At 33.5% G+C, this 25,560-nt stretch overlaps 1 protein-coding gene across 1 annotated transcript; it reads right to left on the reverse strand.

Annotated features, from left to right (window-relative positions):
• Positions 1–1,569: 1,569 nt before the first annotated feature.
• Positions 1,570–24,875, reverse strand: LOC148953071 (rRNA methyltransferase 3, mitochondrial). Its single transcript, XM_089087519.1, has 4 exons — positions 24,639–24,875; positions 10,232–10,470; positions 5,186–5,478; positions 1,570–1,892 (listed from the first exon to the last, which is right to left on the reverse strand). Exons 1-4 carry the CDS (start codon positions 24,809–24,811, stop codon positions 1,656–1,658), a joined length of 942 nt encoding a protein of 313 aa, XP_088943645.1. The 5' UTR covers positions 24,812–24,875; the 3' UTR covers positions 1,570–1,655.
• Positions 24,876–25,560: the final 685 nt, after the last annotated feature.

Below are 25,560 nucleotides of genomic sequence, written 5' to 3' on the forward strand. Positions count from 1 at the left end.
CGGTGCATTTTTAAAGGTAACACCATTGATTTTGTGACAGGAAGTAGAGAATAAAGTTGTTTTTAGCAAAAACATCATTTTGAAACCATATTTAAGGAACATATGGTCACTTTTTAAATCGAAAAACTTCTTATTAGGATAAATCATTTTTTAAAGTTTTGAGAGTTGACAACTACAGTGGCAAGAAACAAAACCAGAGTGTTGTCACCAGCAATAATTTCGTAGTCAAAGACAACCAAATATTGGCTGCAGTACTTCACGTTGCTCAGGCAAAATAAATTCAGTTTTTCTTTCATAAATTATTTTTGAAAAAAAATATTTTTTTGTTATTTTACAAAGAATGATTTTATTTTTTAATTTTTTGTATTTTTGGCGGTTGAGCAGGCGGTATAGCAGGCTCAGATAGAGGTTACAGAAAATAATTGAAAATGTAAAATTAGTGGCAACTGAAGAAGAGTTGCCCGATGCAAGAGCACATAGATAGCAGACTGGTACTAAGAGGTACGAGTAATTACTTCCCGTGGACTTCGTCTGGTACTGAAAAGAGGCGTCACTAGCCAAAACTTTTGGGGGGAGGGGAAAAGGATTTCATGGAATGGCTGGTAATTTTTTCCCGACTGCTTTAGGTGATATTAGTACAAAAATTACTCCCAAAAATAAAAATAATCACGCGTCCTTGATCTTTCTTCTTGGAGAAAATGCAAATTTCCCCATTTTTTAGATAGGAGCTTGAAACCTCCCCATTAAGGGTTCACTAATATGCTGAATTTGATGGTGTGATACTCATTACGATCGCTAACCTTTTGGGGGGGTGTTCTCCCCATTTTTTGAAACTCAGGCATATTTTTCCAGGCTTGTGGTGTTTGATATGCAACATTAAACTTATTGAACTTTATGTATTTGCAATCAAAAAAATTATTTTGATGTATTCATCGTTTTCAAAAATCCCCTTTTTAGAGTTTTGGTTACTATTAGCCCGAGTTGCTCCTTACTTACAGTTCGTTACAACGCACTGTTTGATTCTACACCATATATTTTACATGTTTTTTTTTGTAATATAGCTAGAATTTCAATAATTTCTTATTTTTCATTCTTTCTATTTGTCTTAATTTCCCTTTGGCTGCACAATTTCACATTCGGGGAGAATTTTCCAAGGGATGGGGATTTTCCGAAAGAGAACGCTTCGGAACCCAACTTAAAGATATGCACAGCAGCGTTTGTATATTACTATTATTTTTTTTAGGTGCTAACAATTGGGAGAAGAAAAAAAGAATTGCTTTTTAAAAGCAAGTTCTTTGTCTTTAAAATAGTCTGGAAAAGTTTTCTTAAAAAAGCTTTTGTTTCTTAAAAAGCTTTTGTAAATGAAATCCAAAGGAAATGCACGGCATTCAAAATGAAAAGAAGAAAAAAAACAAACAAGGAGATGTTTTGACGGAGTGGCCCCTTTGAAATACTTTCCAATTTGAAACTTATGGGAGCCTCCTTCTCCCTGTTATCTCAGGATATATTCACGAAATAAAATTTAATACCAATATAGATGACAACTGTTCCGAGAGAAATTAGCTTTAAAAAAGTATATTTCTATGCTGCATTATACAGATTTTGCACAATCACTAAGAAAACCCGGCAAGAACTTCACGAACCAATTGTTTATTTTATTTACAAAATGAATTCAAATGAAAAAGTAATACACCAGCAGCAACAGCTACACTCAAGCTTTCCACATTATTTCTTAATGGTATATGAACAGCCCTTCCATTTCTAGATTTCACAAATTCCAAGGCTTCATCACTAACACCTTCTGTCTCTCCTCCCATTATAACTGTAGACCTTGGTTCATTTGCAGTCTCTCGATAGGATACAACAGGAATTCCTACAGGAAGGTTATTAACCTAAGAAAAAAAACAGTTAATATTAATAATCAACTAAATAAACAAATGAAAAATGACATATAAGAATAATTTTCATTCCAACAGCACTGACATTAGTTATAAACCACCTTTTGAAAAGTTATTCTACATCTTCAGTGGAAATTTTTTATTAGTAATGATGGTAATAATGAGGACTTTGCTGAGGCAAAACTAGGGAAATGGGGTACTAGAGAAGAAGAATGACTAGGGATAAGTGAATTAGTAAATGGTTATGGAAATAATAACGGATAAATGATAATCTTGAACACTATAGGCAAAATGAAAAAAAAATTGCTCTCCTTCCCTCGAAGGTAACCAGATTGGTTCTACGGGGATAAGACACAAAAGGAAATTTACTCTCACTAAAGATAAATCTTAGGCCTCTATTCTGTCAAACGCTTCCTTGTTCACTGGTGGTGCAGAGAGCAGAAAGGGTGTCCGCGAAGATATAGGCACTATCCCCAGTCTGACACGCAACTTCCCCAGGAGGGAACGTCTTTTTATGACGGAAACAGCAGGAATTCCTCCCTTCTGAAAGGAGGGTCGATGGAAATTCGGTATAGATTTTTCTGAGGATAATAAGCATCCAACTCTCGTGTCAAGAGAACGAGAGGGAGGGGTGCTTGAGGTAGATGAAACAGGTGGTTTTAAAAAGATTATTAGTATGGTGTGGCAGGGTTGCATAAAGGATTTTGGGTCGGGGGAGTAATTTTTTCGGAGGGTGTTTTACATTTTTTTTTTTTTGAAAAACATCAAAAATTTGAATATATGCATTTTTGTTACGCTTTTCAGAGTCGGACAAAAATTTCAGGGGAGAGGGGAGGTTCAAACCCAGAATTCTCTCCCCCCCCCTGGATGTGGCCTTGGATTGTGCTATCCTTAGAGGAATAGTCAGGACATAACATTCATTCGAATTAACATCATCAATTCGAGCACACTTTTCAGCGCCCGCACGAAAAGAAGGACTGCACCGTCCAGATTTAACGAAATTGAAAAATGCTCTTAATTTGTAATCAGTACAGGCCAGTCTTTGTGTAAACATTTTGAATGCCCAGAAGTTACTTTGGTAAGTCTCGAGGTTTCAACACGTGGAGTACTAGATAATAGCTGAAAATTCTCAATTATCGCTATACTCCTTTTGGTATTAGTGTTTTTAAATCCCGTAGCAGCCATGTTAAGTAGTTGTAGCTCAGTCGCCAATGCTCTTTACAAGTAACTTTAACCAGTTCAACAACAAGCAGTCGTACCGTTTTCTTTCTTGTTTTACACAAGGATACAATGGTTAATTTGAATGACCTCGAGCAAAGACGCAAACTGTAGACGAGTCGTATTAGTATTTTAAACCCTATAATAGGAAGGAAGACCGGCATTAAAAGAAGTCGTTATCCAGCTCTCCTAGGTCAAAGAAACTTTCAGTAATAGATCTGTGACTCAAAGTAGTCACATCTTCATTAAAAAAAGGTGTATCGTCTACTTTCTACCTGGCTACCATGGCTTAGTAGGCTTTGGCAGAGTGGCTCCCAGGGCTTCAGTCAATTCCTAAGTCAGACTGGAGTTGATTTTCCGCAACCAAGACTCTTAATAAACTCTTATCAATGGAACTATTTTAAGACATACCAGGGGGAAGGGCGGAGACAAGAACTTAAAAACACTTCTACGGGCCTTAGTATGGTTCATATGTCGATTCTTGGAAGTTTCATTCACTTAATAAAACATATCTTCAAGTTCAGAAGAACTCACTGCTCTAGAAGGGGAAGGGGTTGGCAATACGAGCTTGAAAGCACATTTCCGGGACCTAATCTGAGCCTTTGGTCTATTCCTGAAAGTTTTATTAATCCAGGATAACCTAACTGTGCCTTTTCCAAAACCACTTCCTCACTATTGCAAAATAACTTTCTTTTCCTTAATTTTCTGTTTAAAAAACTTGCACTTTCTATCCTTATATTGTTTAATATAAGAATAGAAGTCATAAAACAAACATTTAGCCAATAAATTACTATTCTATATCAAAGAAAACGTAGATCGGAAACGAAAAATATTTTAGGGCTAGTTTAGATGATAAGATATTTAACCACGGTTTATAATCTGGAAAATAAGAAGTTCGCCGATGGTCTCTATTCATGTCTTATTTGTTTGAGGTTTGACTTTGTTTCGAGGCACACCAGAATTGCGGTAGCTCGGTTGATACTTAGATGTTTAGACGGTTTTTACATTTTAGGAATGAACAAACTGTATATTTTAACTGACAATTTCAAGAGGTGAGTAAGGCTAGGCTAAAACATTGGGAGGGTTTTCTTTCATCGTTTACTGGGTGTTTATTTCATTTTTGCACTTGCCTATTGATCCATTCATTCTAGCCGAGTGGTTAGCACGCTAAAATTGGAATCCTCTGTCCGACGGGCGGGGATTCGATTCCTAGTGTCGCTGGTTATTTGGTTTGAGACGAGGGTCAGTGGCGTGACTCTGTAAGCTGAGCCAGAGTCACCCAGCTCTAAATGCGTACCTGGAGAAATCTAGAGAAAGTAAGCAAGAAGAGTGTGCGCAAGCATAGGATGGCTGGCCCCGATCCCCCTATTATACTTCCTGGCTGAAGGGCCGTGAAACGCAGATCAGCACCACCGGTAAGGACTATAATAGTTCAATGCCGTATAACTTACTATTCATCCATACAATAAGCAAACAAATACAAAATCCGAATTTGACAGGGAATGCAAAGCACAGAAAAATATTCTCTTTTTCGAGGACATAAACATAAAGGTTAAATGAATTGAAAAAACCTGGAAAACAGACAAGGTGTCAAAATTGTGAGTATATTTTATTTGAAATTCGGGAGTTTAAAAATGCCTGAGTTTATAATCAGTTAACTTAAGGAACATAGACATAAGGGCTCTGCCTATTAATTCAGGATGAAAAGATGCCCAAAGAAAAGACATAACTAAATTCACCGTTTTCGTCATTTTTCGTCTTATCATATGAGCTTCTTTAATTTGTAATTGTTTCAATTTTTGATGTTAAAGTAATGTTAAAGTTGAGCCCTACTTTTTACTTTCGTTTTTGTGTTCATGACCCATAGGCATCTTGGAGCTAAATATCTACTGATCACTTTGGCCACAACAACATGGTTTTTTCGGCTTTCGACCCCACTAGAAATATCTTCCACTCCCACCCCCCTTCCCAAAAAGTAAAAAGTATTCACCTGGCGTACCTATGAAACCAAACAGCCTCAGAACGTTTTTACCTTCATCTTTTCTTTAATATTTGCTCAAATTACTTACATTACTTATTGCTACGTAGATATTTGAATCTGCGGGTATTAAGTTTTCAATATCATGCCATTGCAAACTGTTTAATAGGGGTATTTTGAAGTGTCCACCAGAGCCAGTTCTCAAGGTCTTAGAATTCCAAATATCAACACATCCTTTCGTCGAGTATAACATTTCACATCCAGCTCCAGCAACTGTTCTAATAATAGCTCCCATATTGGAGGGATCTCGTACATTATCACAGATAACAGACAGAGGATAAGGATCTTTTGGTTGAAACTGTTTTTCTGGTTGTTTAAAGAACCCTAAAAGAAGATAAAAATACTATAAATATTATAATCTGCTATAAATGTTATTACTATCAGTAGCGATACCATTATATCTACTAGTGATATCCCAAAACATTTTCCGATTCCAAATCCACTTCGTGGTTCCGATTCCGACATGATTTCCGATTCTTAGCCAAATCCAATTATTTATTAAGAGTCACTCTCTTAATATTTACAGTCTTGGAAAAAGGGGAAAACATCCCTAAAAAGGATATAATCTTGATGAGAATTAAACCCACAAATTTTTAGCCAATTCTAAAACACTGGAGAAGAGATTTCACGCACCTATCTACGAGAATACAAAATTTGGCGTCGTTCCAGAGAAGGATAACCACAAATATTTGTTTGTTTTTCTTGTCGAGGGTTGCATGTCAAACCAGTGTTGGTAAATTACCGGGAGATAACTCACTTCAACGGATTTGAGGTTCTAGTGCCCCTTTTGTTAAGTGGCAAGAGGTCAAGATTTTGCCATTTTTCCCGCGAAACAACAATTCTGGCCCAAACAGGGTGAAAATGCTATTAAGCGAAATGCCTGAGCTAGGAAATCGATTCAGAACAATCGAAACAGTACCTGAAAAGTCTCTCAGTTTCAGAGACCTGGAAAGTTACTAGCGTGTCCTAAACACCTGTGAAGTACACAAAGAAAAGAAAAAAAACATTATTATAACCCGATTAATAGTGATTTGCAATAGTTCTATGGATCCTTTATGTTAGACAAAGATAGAGGGGAAACGGGGGGGGGGGGTGAGTATCTTATGCCACTAAAAATGCATGATTAGGCCCACATTTTCAAATTGTCCAATATCCAATTCCTTTTTTTCAGTATGAAACTTCAAAAATAGAACTTTCAGAGCTTTAAAATTCTAGAAATGGTGTGTCTGATGAATAAGTTTTTTTTACGGACAAAATAAGATTGTTTAGTAAAAAATAATTTTAAGGTTGAAGAAAAAAATAATGTAAACTTGAATAGTTCATCAAGGATTGTTGTTCTAAGAAAAAAAAAAAAAAAAAAAATTAAAAATATATTTCTTAGTTCAAAAATTAAAGTTTCTTGCCAAAAGCCAACTTTTTAATACAAATACTAAGAAAGGAGCAAAGGGGTAAGCTCCCATTTGTTTACCAATAAGAGAAATGTTCATATTTAGGAGACCCTTGTGATACCATTTCTCTATCTCAGTTCCGAACGTAGACACTAAAATAACCCTACTTCAGCTCACTCATCAGCTCTGGAGGAAGGACGAGCGAGAACCATCTTTTTTTTTTACCCCAGGAAGAAATGTGTGCAGCTTTTCGAATTGCGATGTCGAATTAATGAATTCGGCCTAAAGTTTACATTTTTTGTAAAGACTGTAGAGTGCTTTTATCACTATCTCACGATAAAATGAAACAGGCAGAATAGGAAAAAAGGAAACAAATGTGTCAGCCCACAGTAGATTAAAACACTCAGTAATTATTCCCTTTCAATATCTGATTTTTCTAGATACACGATTGGATGGGGAAGTGTTAGAAAAGGCTTAGTCCTCTCCAATTACTGATTATAGCAAGGCCATGGGGAGGTAGCTCCTTGTTTGAAACGTAATGATGCAAGCATTTTATGTTCATATTACTTGAGGTGCAATGTGGACCCGTCTAACGTTTGGCGGGGGTAGCCATGTTAAACTTCGTTTGAACTAAAATTACACAGGGATTTTTAATGTGTATGATTGGAGGAAAGGAATTGGGCCAGTGGTGCCTCTAACAACCTGGCCCGTCATCTGGATAATGAACTGGAGAGGACTTTCAATTATATCTACCCCTGTTTCACAATTGCTCCATTTTTCTTACTCCTGTAACCCCAGATGAACTTTTACTTACAACAAACCTTTTAAAGAATGGATCTTTGGAAGGGACTTACTGGCCATCTAATAATATGATTAAGTGCATAGAACCAAATATGTAAACCTACTTTTCCATGTTCTCAAGATCATTTTTGAACCTAGAAAACTTCCTTCTTACTTCAAGTATGCAATAATTGTTCTTAGGTCTAAACAAGGAGATCCAAAGAACCCAACAAACTATCGGCCGATTTCAATCCTGTCCACATTTGGGGAGTTGCTCGAAAAGTGCCTACATAACCGTATAGTCAGCTTTTTAATGAAATCTAAATTTTATAGTCCGATGCAATTTGGGCTCCGGAAGTTTCACTCTACTGAGCATGCTATTATGGCAATGATTCAGTTTGTTCATGACGCCCTCGACAAAGGTGATATTCCTGCTACAATTTTTATTGACAATGCCTTTTTATAAGCAAATGCCTTTTTCATTGAAAAAGGCATTTGATACGATTTCCCATAAAATATTGCATACTAAACTTGATAACTGCGGCATAAGAGGCCCAGTTAATGACTTAGTAACGTCATACCTAAAAAAACGAAATCAGTTTGTACACGGAGGCGATACTCCTTCCTCATCAGTATCTCAATCTCAGTCAGTTGGAGTCCCACAAGGTTCTATCTTGGGTCCACTCCTATTTCTTATCTATGTTAATGATATCAGTAATTGCATCAAAGATATTGGCCTTAACAAATTATTCGCCGATGACACGGCATGCCATGTCAGCAGCCCCGACTCTAGATCTTTGAAGCTTAGATTGAAATCAACACTGTCGAGGCTTATCTTATGGTTTTCGAGAAATAAATTGACTATTAATTGTACTAAGACAAAATTCCTCATCTTCTCTCGTACTGGAAAAACAGCACCGGAAATTATGATGATTAATATTCAAGGCCTACCCATTGAAATTGAAAGAGTTGATGATATTAAATACCTTGGGATAATACTGGATTCAACTTTATCCTTTAAAAGCCATGCAATTTATCTTCGAATGAAACTGGAAAGAAATATTGGTATGATGAATCATCTGAAATTTGTTCTGGCATTTTTAGTCCTGAAATCTCTTTATCATTCTCTAGTTCATTCATATATAAATTACTGTCCCATTACTTTTTTGAATACTTTTAAAACTCATATTCTTCCTCTTCAGAGGCAACAAAATAAAGCTCCGCGTCTATTGAAAAATTGCCTGCCTAGCCCGTTTACTTACCCTGGTAAATCGTCAACAAAAAGTATGTATCAAATTTTAAATATCCTTCCACTAGATCTTTTCCCTTCATTCCATTTTGTTCTTTATATGATTAAACACGCTCAAGGTCTTTTGCCTGAGTATTTTTATTTGCATAATAATTTTTTTCAGAATGATAATCAGGTTTTGCATGCATATTGGACCCGTGGCAGATCTTTAGTCCATCAGGCTTTAATAAAATCTGAAAGGTCCCGTTTTTCACCAAGGCATAGTATTAAAAATAATTGGAATAAATTTCATAGTTTTGTAGATTTGAATAAATCGTTGGTTAATAATAAAATTATATTAATGAATCACTTAATCAGTAATTATTAATTTGATTTATTTTCTAGGGTGCATGCTCCTCATTTTATATCATTTATTTGGTTATTTTGATTCTAGGTAGGGTTTGTTTTCCGCTCCCGTGAAAAAAATCGAAGAACAATCTTTTTATTCCAGGGTAAGCGGACAGTATTATCTGTTCATTAATGAGTGTATATAAACCCAAATATAAATAATTATGCGCGTTAATTATTGATTCAATAGTAATGTCAATACAATTTTCATGGATTAGATAAGAAATTGAACTTGAACCCCACTCACAAATCCCATACCATCTTTTTAGTAGAAAGGTGTGTTGCAACTTGTTTGAACTGAAATCATGCAAATGTTCTCAATCTGTATGACTTACAGGATCAATGATAGCCCTTGACCCTTATAGCACCGAACTGGAATCACGCAAGGATTTTGAATCTGTATGATCAGAATACCAAAGTAGACAAGCAGCCCTCAAACAATTTCTAAACTTCCTATACAAACTTTCTAGGGGAAAGTTGTTGGTGCCAGAATGATGCAAGAATTTGCAATCAGACGTGAAAGTGGGTCCTTGACCCCTCCATATCTGCACCTTATTCGAAGCGGAATCATGCAACGATTTTCAATCAGTATTACTGGAAGCACAAGTAGACCCTTGGCAGCAACATCAATTTTTCAGAAAAAGAGAAGAAAACTGACAACCTATTTATGACCAATTTCTTTAAAAATAGAAAATACCTGTTACAAACAAAAGAAAAATTGTTTATTCCATTACTTTTTGCAATAGACCTACTCAAAATTCAGGAAGTAGGATGAACAGAGCCATTACGTCTTCAAACACAGTTTTTCTGAACATAATGTACAAGGCGGCAAACTGCCAATTTTTAGTTTGTATATTTTTTAAGCCTTCTTGTTGCACTCAAGACAGCTTAGTGGAGGTCTTTGTCAAATATCTTTGCTTTTCCTTTTTTGTTCATATGCTGAAAAAAAATCCTCGTCCCGTTGTCTCTAGCCAGTGTAATCTCAGTACTTACTATTTAAGATTAAGTTAACAGAAACAACGAATGAGAGAATATTTATTATTATTTTTTTTTTTTATAAGAATAAGGGAAGATCTAAACAAGATATTTTGAAGAAGAAGAAAAACGAAAGAAAGGGATTTCAAATCAAACTCGAGGAAAGAAAACAAGACACTTTGCAGAAGTGGATATTAAAATAAGTTATCTGACAAAAATGAGGGAAAAGAGCAACAAGCAATGAAAGGATAAAGAATGTAAAATGTGTTTTACTGAGTAGAGGAGAAAAACAACATACCAACAATGCCTTGAGGATTTTCCAAGTTTGACCAAAGTTTTAAATCATTAAATCTGATCCTAAGCACTTGAGTTTCTTTAGGGAGTTTAAGATCTTCCATATATTCAGGTTTTGTGTAAAAGATCATTGTGGGGACAATGGCAGAAGCCAATGCATCTTCTATCAGGCGTCTTCCTTCCAAATAAATAAGTTTTTTCTTTTCTCTGAATTTTCTTGTCTCGATTGAAGATAGTAGTGAGCTAAAAAAAAAAGAATTATCTTTAAACAAGTCATGGATATAAGGATATTCATTGGCACAGTTCTGTTATGTTTTATTGGTTACCTGTTTCTGTTCTGTTTTCAAAAAAAAAAGGAACAGAAAAAGAACAAAACAACTGTTTTTATTTTGTATTATTCACTTGCAGGGGTGAAGCTATGGCTTTGAGTTTGGAGGGGGGGGATAAAGAATGTTGACAAAACCGTCCAGTGTGCCGAGAAATGTGGACACACAAGGTAAATTAAGACGCCGAAAGTTCTAAGGCGTCGGCACTGTGCGCCAACGCCTAGGAACTTTGGGGGGGGGGGGTCACCACCCTTAGGTGCTCCTTAAGACTCCCCTTAGGTGCACCCCGGTTCATCTGTTATGTTTCTGCCTTTTAGAATACCAGTTTCTTTTTTTCTCTTTCTTGTCTGTTTTCACCCTGTTCCTCTTTTGTTGATTTTTCAAACCTGAATTCCGAGAGTTTGGGACTTGAAATCTTACAACCGCTCCTCCTTGAAAACTCATTACTTCCCCCCACCACTAAAAAAAATCCTCTGGATGTTTTTAAAAATATAATAACAATAATAAAAAAAGGAGATTCACTGTAAACACGGCAGGCTATGGATTCTGATTGTCGCTTGTCCTCTAACCGCAGACAATTAGCTGTCTTTTCCTGCTGAAGTCTTTTCAAAGATATTTCATTATTAAAGCATATCCGATTTCTAACAACGATATCTACTAAGCTTCAAAGTTGTGTTTTCTTTTTTAAAGTTTTGAATTGTTGTAATTCCTCGTTAAAACACATACAAATATTTTTGCAATAACTAGCAGCCGGGCTCCATTACTTGGCACGCGGCAGGCTTTTATATATGGGTTCTCATTACCGCTTGCCTTCTAACCGCAGACAATTTGCTGTCTTTTCAAAGATATTTGATTATTAAAGTAAGTCCGAAATAAAATACAAATATTTTTGTAATTACCAGTTTTTTTGTCTTTACGCAATTTAATGTATTTCCATACTGTGTCTGTTCAAAGATATTTGATCATTGAAGCTAGTCTGATTCCAACAACGATATGCACTAAGCTTGAAACTTTTGGTTTTCTTTTTTTAAGGTTTTGAATTGTGTTAATCCCTTGTCAAAATTGAGAATCATCGTTTGTAATAATTGCAAATTTCCGTTTTTTGGGCTTCCCTACGGACATTATATAACTGGATGCGTTCAAACCTGTAAGCTTAATAACGTAGCGACTTGATTTTAACTAACAAAAAAAACAGACTCATTTTAAAATTTTCAGGTATTTTTCTAGTTTAAATTAAAACGTTAAAATTATTGCTCAGGTACTGTAAATATTTAAAGATAAAAAAATTGGTAATGATGTTTTTCTAGCAACAATTTCTACTAAGCTCCAAACCTATGGTTTTCTTTTTTAAGGTTTTTGAATTGTTGTAATCCCTTGTTAAAATATATAAAAATATTTTTGCAATTACCAGCTTTTGCTCTTTATATATATATATATATATATATATATATATATATATATATATATATATATATATATATATATATATATACTATTTTTATAAGTAAGCAATAATAGTGTATTTATTTATTTTTCCTTGGAAACAGCTCAATATTTTTTCGAGAAAATTGGTACCCTGTTATATTCTTGCATAAAAAAAACGATCTAGATATGTCAGAAGTTTGAGAAAATACGTTAAGAGCCTCAATTTTGGTTTTTGCAAATTACGTCATGTAGTAGAAGTTGCAATGACGTCATGACATTTGTCACACTTATGTGGAAAAATTGAGGATTTTCATGTATGTAGAATTTTATATTAAAGTGCTCAAAGAGCAAAAACTGGTAATTGCAAAAATATTTGCATATAGGCCTATTTTGACAAGGGATTACAACAATTCAAAAACCTTAGAAAAGAAAAGAAAAAGTTTGAAGCTTAGTAGAAATCGTTGTTAGAAATCGGACTTGCGGTAATAATCAATAATCTTTGGACAGCCTCAATATGAAAAGGCATTAAATTGCGTAAAGAACAAAAACTGGTAATTGCAAAAATATTTTTATATACTTTAACAAGGAATTATAGAAATTCAAAAACCTTAAAAAAGAAAACCAAAAGTTTGAAGCTTAGTAGAAATAAAAACGATCTAGATAGGTCAGAAGTCTTGAGAAAATTCGTTAAGAGGCCTAATTTTGGTTTTGTAAATGACGCCATGTAGTAGAAATTGCAATGACGTCTTGACATATGTCACACGTATGTGGAAAAATTGAAGATTTTCAAGTATAGAGAATTTTATGTTTAATTGCTTAAAGAACAAAAAAGTGGTAATTGCAAAAATATTTACATATATTTTTACAAGGGATTACAACAACTCGAAGACGTTAAAAAAGAAAACAAAAAGTTTGAAGCTTAGTAGAAATCGTTGTTAGAAACATGAAAAAAAGTTGAATTAATTTTTAAGTTCAGTTCCGAATTGCTGAAGTTATTATATAAACTGCAAAAATATTTACGGAGCCTGAGCAATAATTTCAATGTTTTAATTCAAACTAGAAAAATGCCAGAAAATTTTAATATTAGATCCTTTTTGTTAGATAAAATCCACTTGCTTGATTAAGCTTACAGGTTTGAAGGCAACCAGTTACATAATGTCAGTAGGAAGGCCCAACAAACGAAAATTTGCAATTATTAAAAATGATGATTCGATATTTTGACAAGGGATTACAACAATCCAAAAACTTTAAAACAATCCAAAAACCTTTTCAAAAATAAGAAAAGAATTCCATTAAACACAAAATGAACAAAAATAGAATAAGATAATCTACCAAGCATACAACTACCACAAATTAGTGTAAATAAATAAATGAAACCCAAAACGAACAGAAAGCCCTATGCTTTCTAAAAGCCAGAATACAATTTGTACTTTTCTGAAAAAAAATCAAAAGAATTTACTGGAAAAAAAAATGTACGTCGCCAGTTTAATATACATATGCTGATATTTTTTCCTTAAAATTTTAATTGATATATTATTAATTGATATATTATTTTAATTGATATATGCTGATATTTTTTCCTTAAAATTTTAATTGATTTTCGATTTTTTAAAGTTATATAAATGAAAACAATTAAAAGAATCTTTTCAGTAAAGTAAAAATTATATTTGGGCTTTTAGAAAACAGAGGGTTTTAGAACCCTACTCATATTAATTTCTGCTCGTTTTGAGTTTGACTCTGTTATTTGTTTTAACTTCAATTTGTTTTGGGTTTCATTTCTTTATTGATACTGATTTGGGGTAGTTGTATGCTTGGTAGGTTATTTGATTCTATTTTTGTTCATTTTTGGTTTAATGGAATTCTTTACTTTTTTTCTGAAAAACTTATTTCGTGGAAAAAGTTTTTTTTAATTAATTTCTGCTCGTTTTATATTGATATAATCTTTTTCAAGGACAAAAACCTGAGCCTCTTCTAAAATTAGACAACCATCCCTTCCACAAAAAAATCTTAAATGCCCCCTGGGCATAACTTACAATCCTTACCCCTAATCTATAGGGTTTGTTTCAACCCCAAAAGCCTTGTTTTATGATATTTAGACTATTTTTAATAGAATGGCTATCTGAAAATTTCTGTTAGACGCATTTCGCGACAATACGACGTGTGTGTATGTATGTGTGGGGGAAGGGAGGGGTAGCTACCCTCAGATCACTTTGATTCTTAAAAAGAGCACTAGAGCGTCTGATTACCAATCCAGTGAGCCCCCTCCGAAGTTTATATGACCATGTTTTCTATAAAGACCTTATATGCCCCCAAGGCATAACTTACAACCCTTGCCCTGGGGGCTAGGGGGAATTTGTTATCCTCAAAGACATAATTTCCAGACCTTTCAAATACGTTGAACAAAAGGGCTATCTCAAAATTTTGATTGGAAGTGTTTGGGGAAATGATCAGCGTAGGGGGGGAGGTACATTTGTCCTCTGAGCCAGAATATAATTTGTACTATACTGAAAAAAACTCTTTTAAATGTTTTCACTTTTTAACTTTAAGAAATCAAAAATCAATTAGGATTTTAAGGAATAAATATCAGCATATGTATATTAAACTGACAAAGCAGATTTTTTTCAGTACATTTATTTGAATTTTTTTCATTAAAGTACAAATTATATTCTGGCTTTTAGGAAGCTTGGGGTTTAAAACCTACTCATATTAATTTCTGCTCGTTTTGAGTTTGACTCTTATTTATTTCAATTTCTGTTTGTTTTGGGTTTCATTTATTTATTTATACTGATTTTTGGTAGTTGTATTCTTGGTAGATTATTTGATTCTATTTTTGTTCAGTTTGGTTTAATGGAGTTCTTTACTTTTATAAAACTTATTTTGTTGAAAGTTTTTTAATTAATTTTAATTAAATGGCCATTGTGTTTCAGGAATCGTTCATAAAGAATTAAGACAAAAAGTAAAGACTTAAGCGTAAAGAACAAGGTCTTGTGGAAGGGGCAACTCCTTTCATATATGTAATAATTTCTGTTCGTTTTAAGTTTTGATGGTGCTCCTTACTTTCAGTTGGAAAAAGTTGTTTTTTAATTTAATTTCTGATTGTTTTTTAAATAACACCGGGAAATCTGGCTCTCTCTCCATGAAAAATTCCAGTACTTGTGTATTATACACCACTCACTCATGTATGCAATGTGTAAAACTCGAAAACAAACCGGTTTCTTTGTTACTTTAGAAACAAATTTGGGCTACATATTTGTACATTAGGGGAGGGGGGGGGGGGGTAAATTACAGCCTGTCTGCATGCAAAATGTGTTAGGTACAATTATCCCATCTAGTCTATCACTGGTCTTTGTTTTGTCTCACGCTAAGCTGAAAGAAACTAATGAAGAAACCAGTTTGTTCTCAAGTTTTACACAGCATAAACTTGAGTGAGTGGCATATAATACTTAAGTACCAAAATTCCTTTCCCTTACAAAAAAAAACTCAAACAAAATCCTCAATTTTGGAAAATCTTATTTTCCATGGGGGGGAGGGGTATTTTCTGGGGGGAATATTTTCTGTGGAGATATTTTCCTTGGGGGATATTTTCCAGGGAAGAGGAGTGAACGCTGAAGGGGAGTAAATGCTGGCCACCCTTACCAATGTAGTAAATGGAATATCAATAGTCCTTGAATTACAAAGATGGTGTGTAGAACAATCAGTGATGAAAGATGGAATAGCCTTTAGGGTCATGAGAATTCATACTTCATATTTCACACATTTCATACTTCTGGCCCCACAAAAGGCTCCATCGCCTCTATATGTAGGAGGGGAAAGACTACACATCTAAATCGACACATGAATAAATAAATTAAACACTCAAATGAAAAACTCTTGAGCACCATTCAAACCAACCCAAAAAATCAAACCCAGTAATCACACCAAGAAAAACTCACAACCACCTGAAAAATTTTCAACCCAGTCCAAAGACATCCTATCTTGAAAAAAAAAATATATTAAACATCATATATCTAGACATTAAAAAATTCTGGAGCTGACCCAAGTAGGTATTTCCATGCAATATGACAAGCAGTTAGCAGATTTAAATTAGACCTTACCATTGTAGTATGTGGAAAATTAATATTCCTTGAATTACAAAGATGGTACACAGACCAATCAGTGACAAAGGATGGAATAGCCTTTAGGGCCATGGGAGTATCCCCATAGAGTTGAAAAAAAGTGAAAGATATACACAAAAGAAAGTAGAGCAACAGTAAATCAAGTAATGGGTTGGCTGTAGCATTATTTGTTTCCTGTATAAAGATCATTACCTTATCATGTAACTTTGAAAGTGGTTTCAAAAAGCAAGAAAAAGTCAACCATGAAACACTCCAAATCACATGAAGTGTTACAAGAAATAGGTTGAAGCAGCAAAAAGACTGACTGAAGGAATGACAATTGACCATCCAAATCAAAGGATTGTTGCACAGGAAAATAAAAGGTGTAACACCTTTCAAGGCACAAGAAAAAGTCCTTGCTATTATAAGATTTTTAGTGCAGCACCAACTTTTTGGTCTTATTAAACACACAACCAAATTCAACCCTGTGATAAAAGAACACATTTCAAGAGTTTTAATAAATGAAAAATGAAGAGGTGTCTTGTGTCTTAGGGAAACCATCCAAAAGTAGCTTCTTTCCATAACAGGAAATAAAGTACAAGAGTACATTTTAAAGAGAGCAAATGGGAGCAAAGTACTTTGCACTGGTTGTACACTTCACTCTAGACTTGGGTGGAAAAGAACAACTTTCTTGTAATATGTCCACAAAAAGTGACAAAACAATAGAAATATGTGAAAGTTATGTTGACTTTGACGAAATCACAGAAGCCACTGGCAAAGGCATGTCTGAAACCATTTTTAAAGCCTTAGAAAACTATTACCTTAATTGCCTTAAATTGCACTTGTCAGCAATAGGATGATCCTGAATTTGCCAGTCAGTGAAGATATTTTAAGAAAAAGAATTTCCTATGCAACTTTGAGTTGGCACACATCTTGAATTTTTTTTATCATGCCCTCTTGTTCTTAAAGAGATATTTGATTGAAAGCTATTTGGGATGTTGTTTATGGTTGAGCAGCTTGAATGCCTCGACATTCAAAATTGTACAGACAACAAATTATATGACAACAGGGCCAATATGAAGGGAATTGTGAAACAAAATAAAAGGCCTTTTTTGCCCCTTGTGGTTGCCACAGCTTAGACTTGGTGGTCAATGATGCAGCCAAGTCTTCAGTTCCAAAAGTGACCCTGTTTGAAAGTTAAAAAGTGACCCAGGGTCTGTATACCCTATTCAGCTCTTCAACTGAACACTGGAGCTTGCTTCTAGAGTCTTTCAAGGTCCGAAGAAAACTATTAACTGAGCCTGATTTGGCATTGAAAGAGCTCGGTATAGCAAAGTAGGAGGCACAAATCACCTCAATGAAAAACAGTGAGATATCAGATTTTTGAAGTTCACCAAGCTCTCTGGGATCTTCATGATGATTCCTTGTTTAAAAATAATATTTATTTATCTATTTATTTATTAATACCAAAATATGGTAAGCTTTATCAAGCTTGTCGTACTAAACAGTTATAAAAAGTCAATGGCAATGTTGACAATATAATAAGCTAAACGCATTCAATTCTATGAAAAGTAACACACTCTGAAAACATAATAACTGAAACATACAGTAACATACCAACTAACTGAAAACATACTGGTCACAAATCAGCTAATAAAAAAGTAAAAATATTCTCAAAATGGATTGTGATAAGACCTAGTATAGAAATCTGTAGAGGCTAAACTGCTTTTGAAAGACTGGGCTGTGGTACTTGCAACTATTTCTGATGGAAATGAGTTTCAAGTCTTCTGCACCCACTAGATAAAGAGTTTTGGCCTAATCTTTTCTGTGAACATGGTGGGTAAATTTTGTGTTGGTGTTGATAGGTACTACTGTATTTGATAAAAGTGAAGAAGTGTGTTGGAGTGGCATTATCAATGTTCTTAACAATGCAGAATGTATTTATTAGGTTGGCTCTATCTTGTTGGAACTGAAAACTAGGCAACTGTAGTCTCTGCATTCTCAGGTGGTAAGGTAGATGTCTCAGGTAAGGTATGAGTTTGGTGGCCCTACATTGTACTCTCTCAACCCTATCTCTATCTCTCTTGTTAAGGAGATACCATACTGATGAGCAATACTCAAGTATTGGATGTACAGTGGATACATAAAATGAAATAAATGAACAAAGATTAAACTTAGAAAATGTACACTTTTGATGTAGTAATTGGTAATTTGCCTTGTGGGTGATGTCTGATACATGTTTATCGAATTTGAGACTTGAATCAAAGCAAACCCCAAGGTCTCAAACATACTCCATGCTGGAAATTGATTTACCATAAAAAAAGTAATGGTTATGTTGAGGGAGTTTATGCAAATAGTGCACACTGTTGCTGTGCACTATTAAGAGCAAAGCAAACTCTTTAGCCAATATGCTTGAAGATTAAGGTTTTTTAGTTTCTCTATAAGCCTGGCATGATGTCTTCTTTCAAATTAAATTGGCCAGAAAAATGCTGGAATTAAATATGATCCACTTTCCTCAAGTTGTAGACATTTTGAAATCCATTTCAGAGTTTTTAGTTGATTTTTGTTAGAATTGCTTTGTATCTAGTTTGTTGAAAGCAAAAAAGTTTGCAGAAGATCTGAAAGTTGAATTTAAATTCAAAACTGCAAGACTTGGGAATAAGAAGAAACATTGCATTGACTATGAGGGTAGAGACAGATATCTTATTGACCCACAAAAAATTTTAAGTTGACTTTTCTTATCATTAGTTGATTGTCAATACTGCTTACTCAGCTAAGGAAAAAGTTTGACCAGACTTCAAAATCTTTTCAAGCCAAAAAAAAAAACTGTCCAATTGACAAATACTTTGACCAAATGCAAAGAGATTCAAGAGCTAATGCTAATAGGAGCAATCAAGCAACATTAGAGGGGACAAATTGTGCAACAAACTGGTTTCTCCAGATGCTTTCATTAGTTCATTTAACATAACAATGGTTTAAGCACAAGAAAGAGTATTGAACCTATCAAGCCAATCAATGACAAATCAAATTGAGAGACATCAATTTAATGATCTAAAAGGTGCAAAAGTGCCCAAAAACTATGTTTTTAGACCTTAAGTTTCAATTTTTATGTCCCAGACCCCCTAACCTGGTAGGTGCATAAAATGTGAGTCTTGCACACTTGTAATTTTGACCTAAGGCTGGTCCTGATTACTTCTACTTGTTTAGCATGTTTTCTTTTTAGGTGGTTTAGCATGTTTATCACTACATATTTACCAAAAATAATAATTCATTAATTTGTTTAGGAATTATCATTTTCAGATGTATTGAGTGGTATTTTCACCTTTTAACTAACAAAAATGATTGAGAAAGGAACATTTCCCTGTCATATTTTTTTTTACCATTTAGGTTACTAGCCTTCCAGCCTTTTGTCCTGTCAAATAAACAAGTCCTTGTCATATTGACAACATTCCAAGTAAGCCTATTATAGATTTAGTGATTAGCCTTTCTAGAAGGAAACACAATATAGGCTAATTTTGAAAACTGCCTTAAAAATTCTCAAATACTTAATTAGGGTAAATGTTTATGTGGCACAATAATTTAGCTAGGATGGAAGTGAATACATCATTTGATGCTTTTTCATTGCTCTTTCATAATTCAATAATTTGCATCTGTTGTAAATTGCATATTGAGCCCTTAAAGGGGCCCTGAAGATATTTTATATAAATTATGAAAGAGCATAAAAAAGCATCAAATGATATTTTTACTTTCATCCTAGCTAAATTATATGGCCCACAGCAAAGTTACCATGAAATTTACCCACCCCCACCCCCTAATGTGCAAATATATACCCTGAATTGAAATATACTCTGAACTGTTGACAGCAAAGTTTTGAATTTGTAATTTAGCACTATTTTTGTTGACAGTATTTGAAAACCTTGAAACATTAAGAAAATGGTTTATATCTGTGTTGCCTAATAAACTAGGTTTGAATTGTTATAAATAAGTATTCTTGGAATATACTACTCTTGAACAACTTATTTATAAACTAGTGATATGTTTAACTTAACTACTGTTGATAACTTCTTTGTGTGGTTACAAAAATGAAATACCTTTGGGGCCCCTTTAAGGGTTTGATGCAATTTGCAACAGAAGTGATTATTGAATTATGAAAGAGCATAAAAAAAAGCATCAAAAGATGTATTCACTTTTGGATATCCACTCTTTGACTATTGGAAAAATTAGTTTATAAGCTTATATAGAATGGTACTATCTAATCTCCTTATAATTAAAACATTTTAGTCATCTAGTTGGAAAATTTGGCCTATATGTATATGTTTGGCCTATCTAAATTTGCCAACTAGTTGACAATAAATGTTGCCCCAGCAAAACTTTCATTTTCCAACTAGTTGACTAATAACTTCTCCCCAGCAAAACTTAATTTTTCCAACTAGTTGACTAATAACTTCTCCCTAGCAAAATTTAATTTTGCCAACTAGCTCGAAACCAACATTGCCCCAGAAAACAATTTATTTTCCAACTAGTTAACTAATAATAGTTAGAATTTATTTGAATAGCATAAAATATGTTAATAATATAATTTTTTTTTCAAATTTAATTACCACTATTGTTACAGTTGTGTTACAACTTCCGTCTCTCTCCCTGTCTCCCTCTTAATGGGAGATATATTTTGAGTTATATATTGGGCTTTGAAGCCAGGGATTTTTTGTTTTAATTCCCAGGATAATTAGTCTTATACCTGGTCCTAAAAGTGAGATTGAATTTGTCAAAGCTTTGAGGGTTATTCCTCCTGTCTGTTTAAGGAAAACAGATGCATATTTGAAGTTTTTTTCATTTCTATCTTACATTTAATGGACATAAATTGCATATGTTCCTTCATTTATCTGTCTTTGTTTCTTTTCTGGAGGAATATTTTTGTCTCATTTTAAGAATTTGTAATTAATTTTTCCAACTAGTTGACTAATAACTTCTCCCCAGCAAAACTTAATTTTTCCAACTAGTTGACTAATAACTTTTCCCCAGCAAAACTTAATTTTTCCAACTAGTTGACTAATAACTTCTCCCCAGCAAAAACTTAATTTTTCCAACTAGTTGACTAATAACTTCTCCCCAGCAAAACTTAATTTTGCCAACTACCTGGAACGAAACATTGCCCCAGAAAACAATTCATTTTACAACTAGTTGACCAGTAACTTCTCCCCAGCAAAATTTTATTTTTCCAACTAGTTGACTAATAACTTCTCTTCAGCAGCACTTAATTTTGCCAACTAGCTGGAAACAAACATTGCCCAAGAAAATAATTTATTTTCTAACTAGTTGACTAGCAACTTTTCCCCAGCAATACTTTCTTTATCCAACTAGCTGGAAACAAACTTACCCTATAAACACTTTTGTTAGCCATCTATTTGGCTAGTAACTCTTCCTCAGAATAATTTCTTAGCTAATGACATGATGTAAAGAGAAAACAAAAAACTTACTATTCCAGGTCCAACAAAAATTGACAGTATGTGATTTTAACAAATGCACTACAGCTAAGGTAAATCAAACAAACTGAATTCAGGAGTAAACAGTTTTGAAGCCATAAAACTAAGTCTTCTCCTTCTATAAGGGATTATATATATATATATATATATATATATATATATATATATATATATATATATATATATATATATATATATATATATATCAGGGCTGTATCCAGGATTTTTGTTCAGGGGGGGTTGTACTAATTTTTGACATTTTTTTTGGGGGTGGTTACTAATTTTTGACTCATTTTTCGACTAATTTTACTGATTTTTACCTAGGTTTTACTAATTTTCGACTTATTTTCGAGTCTGTCAAAAATTTTTTTTTATGGGGGGGGGGGTTCAAACCGGGTAACCCCCCCCCCTGGATACGGCCTTGATATATATATATATATATATATATATATATATATATATATATATATATATATATATATATATATATATATATATATATATATATATATATATATATATATATATATATATATATATATATATATATATATATATATATATATATATATATATATATATATATATATATATATATATATATATATATATATATACATATATATATATATATATATATATATATATATATATATATATATATATATATATATATATATATATATATATATATATATATATATATATATTATATATATATATATATATATATATATATATATATATATATATACTATTTACTCATGAATTCAGTTTGTTTGATTTACCTTAGCTGAGGTGCATTTGTCAAAAGCACATACTGCTAATTTTTGTTGGACCAGGAATAGTATGTTTTTTGTTTTCTTTTTATGTCATGTTGTTAGCTAAGAAATTATTCTGAGGAAAAGTTACTCACCAACTAGATGGCTAACAAAAGTGTTTATAGGGTAAGTTTATTTCTAGCTAGTTGGATAAAGGAAGTATTGTTGGGGAAAAGTTGCTAGTCAACTAGTTGGAAAATAAATTGTTTTATGGGGCAATGTTTGTTTCCAGCTAGTTGGAAAAATTAAGTGTTGCTGGGGAGAAGTTATTAGTCAACTAGTTGGAAAAATAAAGTTTTGCTGGGGAGAAGTGACTAGTCAACTAGTTGGAAAATGAATTGTTTTCTGGGGCAATGTCTCTTTCCAGCTAGTTGGCAAAATTAAGTTTTGCTGGGGAGAATTTATTAGTCAACTAGTTGGAAAAGGAAAATTTTGCTGGGGCAACATTTGTTGTCAACTAGTTGGCAAATTTAAGTTATTAGTCAACTAGTTGGAAAAATTAAGTTTTGCTGGGGAGAAGTTATTAGTCAACTAGTTGGAAAAATTAATTAAAAATTCTAAAAATGAGACAAAAATATTCCACCAGAAAAGAAACAGACAGATAAATGAAGGAACATAAACAATTCATGTCCATTAAATGCAAGATAGAAATGAAAGATACTTCAAATATGCATCTGTTTTCTTTACACAGACAGGAGGAATAACCCTCCAAGCTTTGCCAAATTCAATCTCCCTTTTGGGACCATGTAAAAGACTAATTGTTCTGGTAATCAAAGCAAAAAGTTTCTGGCTTTAGACCCAAATATATAACTCAAAATAAATCTCCCATTAAGAGGGAGACAGGGAGAGAGTCAGAAGTTGTAACACAATACTAACAATAGGGACATCCACCACATGGCTAATATGGGAGTAAATGTCATTTGTGATGCAAATGGATGCTATATTTAGATTGAGGATACAATTCTAGGTATATATTTGCACATTAGGGGGGTGGGGGTATATATACCATGAATATATAGGTTCTAGAAAATCCATGAATTTCTTAGAAAAACAAGGAAAGAAGTGAAGATAAAGGCTCTCCCCCTGCAAAATGTGTCAACTAGGATTATTTTGCATATTATGGAGTAGGAATTGTTTTCTTAATATGTTCCCCTATGTCCAGCTGGACTCCTAGGCTTAAGATACTGGTTGGTCAGTTGGCTAATTCAAAGATTTGTATATATATACTCTGTCAAATTAACCATCTGGTGGTATCCCATTACAATAGTGATAATTAAATTTGAAAAAAACCTATATTATTAACATATTTTATGCTATTCAGAATAAATTCTAACTATTATTAGTCAACTAGTTGGAAAATGAATTGTTTTCTGGGGCAATATTTCTTTCCAGCTAGTTGGCAAAATTAAGTTTTGCTGGGGAGAAGTTATTAGTCAACTAGTTGGCAAAATTAAGTTTTGATGGGGAAAAGTTATTAGCCTAGTCAACTAGTTGGAAAAGGAAAGTTTTACTGGGGCAACATTTATTGTCAACTAGTTGGCAAATTTGAGTGTTGCTGGTGAGAAGTCATTAGTCAACTAGTTGGAAAAATTAATTTCTGCTGGGGAGAAGTTATTAGTCAACTAGTTGGCAAATTTAGATTTTTCCTATACAGATATGCCAAATTTTCCAACTAGATGACTAAAATGTTTTTAATTATAAGGAGATTGAATAGAACCATTCTATATAAGCTTATAAACTGATTTTTTTCAATAGTCAAAGGGTGGAGTCCTTTCACTTTCATCCTAGCTAAATTATTGTGCCACCTGCAAATTTACCTTAATTAGCCTACATTATTCCTAAAAGTGGATTACTTTACTTTACCCTAATCTCCCTTAATGGTCAAGTATAAAGCCTAAATTGTAGGCTATATTCTCTGTAAGCTTTCCTGTTGCTTGTTTGTCTTTAAATTAATTCAAAGAAAAGTCATATATGGGAAATTTATCATGTGCAAATGATTTGAGGTATATTGGACCCTTAAGGGAGGGGGGTGGTAAGTAAATCGATGCTATTGAGAATGATACAGCCTAGTCTATGTCAAGTAGGCTAATTCAGATAGGCCTAGCCTATTTTTTTTTAATGTAGCATTCAGAATTTTACAATGTTTCTTTCTGGAGAACCAAATCAGTAACTTAGAACTGCAAGTCCTTTGAATCTACCTTAAAGACAGGAGGCTTAAACAAAAGCTAGGTCCTAAATCATCTTATTTTCATGCAGTCTCACCTGAGTTTCTTGGCTGATGCCTCAAAGGGGTTGTTATCAGTTATAGCTGAAGCTCTATCGTCTTTATGTGTGGTACCCTCATCTTGAATTACGCGAAGCGGTTTTCTAATGATTTTAGAACTAAAGGTTCTGCAAAATCTATGTTGAAAACGCACAACTTTTTCAATTACCATTTTCTAGCTTAGGTTTAAAATTTAAAATGATGTGCTAAAAATTCCAATAAAACAATAGCTGCGTTCGTTTTCACCGTTCGTCGTTCTTAGTACTAAAAAGATTTTCTTGGTTTTACTCTTAAATTGCGTTTTATTTCGCCGTTCTAAGAACTTTATTTTAACTGAAAAAACGGCTTATAAGAGCTTCCCTTAGCCAGATAAAATTTCAAAGTCACAGATAAAATTTCAATCAACCAGCACAACAAAAACGTAAAATATACTTGTGAATGTAGCAAAACAAGCAATAGAGTTACTAGAGGAAAGTGACAGTTGAGTGACTGTTGCACCGTTCTATAGAGTACAAATTGGCACTCTTGCTTTTGAATGCTTATGAATGGGCATAGACATTAGATTAGTTGAAATGGGGGTGCAATCCTAAATAGTGGACTCCACATAGGGACACATGTTAAGAAAATATTTTTTACTCCATAATATGGACAATACTCATAGTTGTGGCACTTAGCCTAACACGTAATCAGCCAAATGTCCTTTCTAAATTTTTAGCTTAAGACGTTTGAACAATTGAACATATTCCTAAGGGTATTGAAACCTGGGGTTAGCTGGAGTTTCTTAGTATTAGTTGTAATCTAAGATATCTAGAAATTCCTCCCATGATTTTTCCAAGTAACCCCTAAGGAATTTTTGAAAGTTTGGAAAGCCATTTATCCCAAAAATGCTTCCAGAACTTTCTGGAGATTTCAAAACTGTGC

Source organism: Artemia sp. Qi Xiang Cuo, chromosome 4, assembly GCF_049724085.1.
Source record: "Artemia sp. Qi Xiang Cuo chromosome 4, ASM4972408v1, whole genome shotgun sequence".
NCBI lineage: Eukaryota > Metazoa > Arthropoda > Branchiopoda > Anostraca > Artemiidae > Artemia > Artemia sp. Qi Xiang Cuo.

Coding starts and splice junctions, on each gene's coding strand:
- LOC148953071 (XM_089087519.1), bottom strand. CDS start 24,811: ATGGTAATTGAAAAAGTTGTGCGTTTTCAACATAGATTTTGCAGAACC. Junction 5,479..10,231: donor AAATCCTCAAGGCATTGTTG/GTATGTTGTTTT, acceptor ATCTTCTTTTAG/GGTTCTTTAAACAACCAGAA. Junction 1,893..5,185: donor TCTACGTAGCAATAAGTAAT/GTAAGTAATTTG, acceptor TTTTTTTCTTAG/GTTAATAACCTTCCTGTAGG.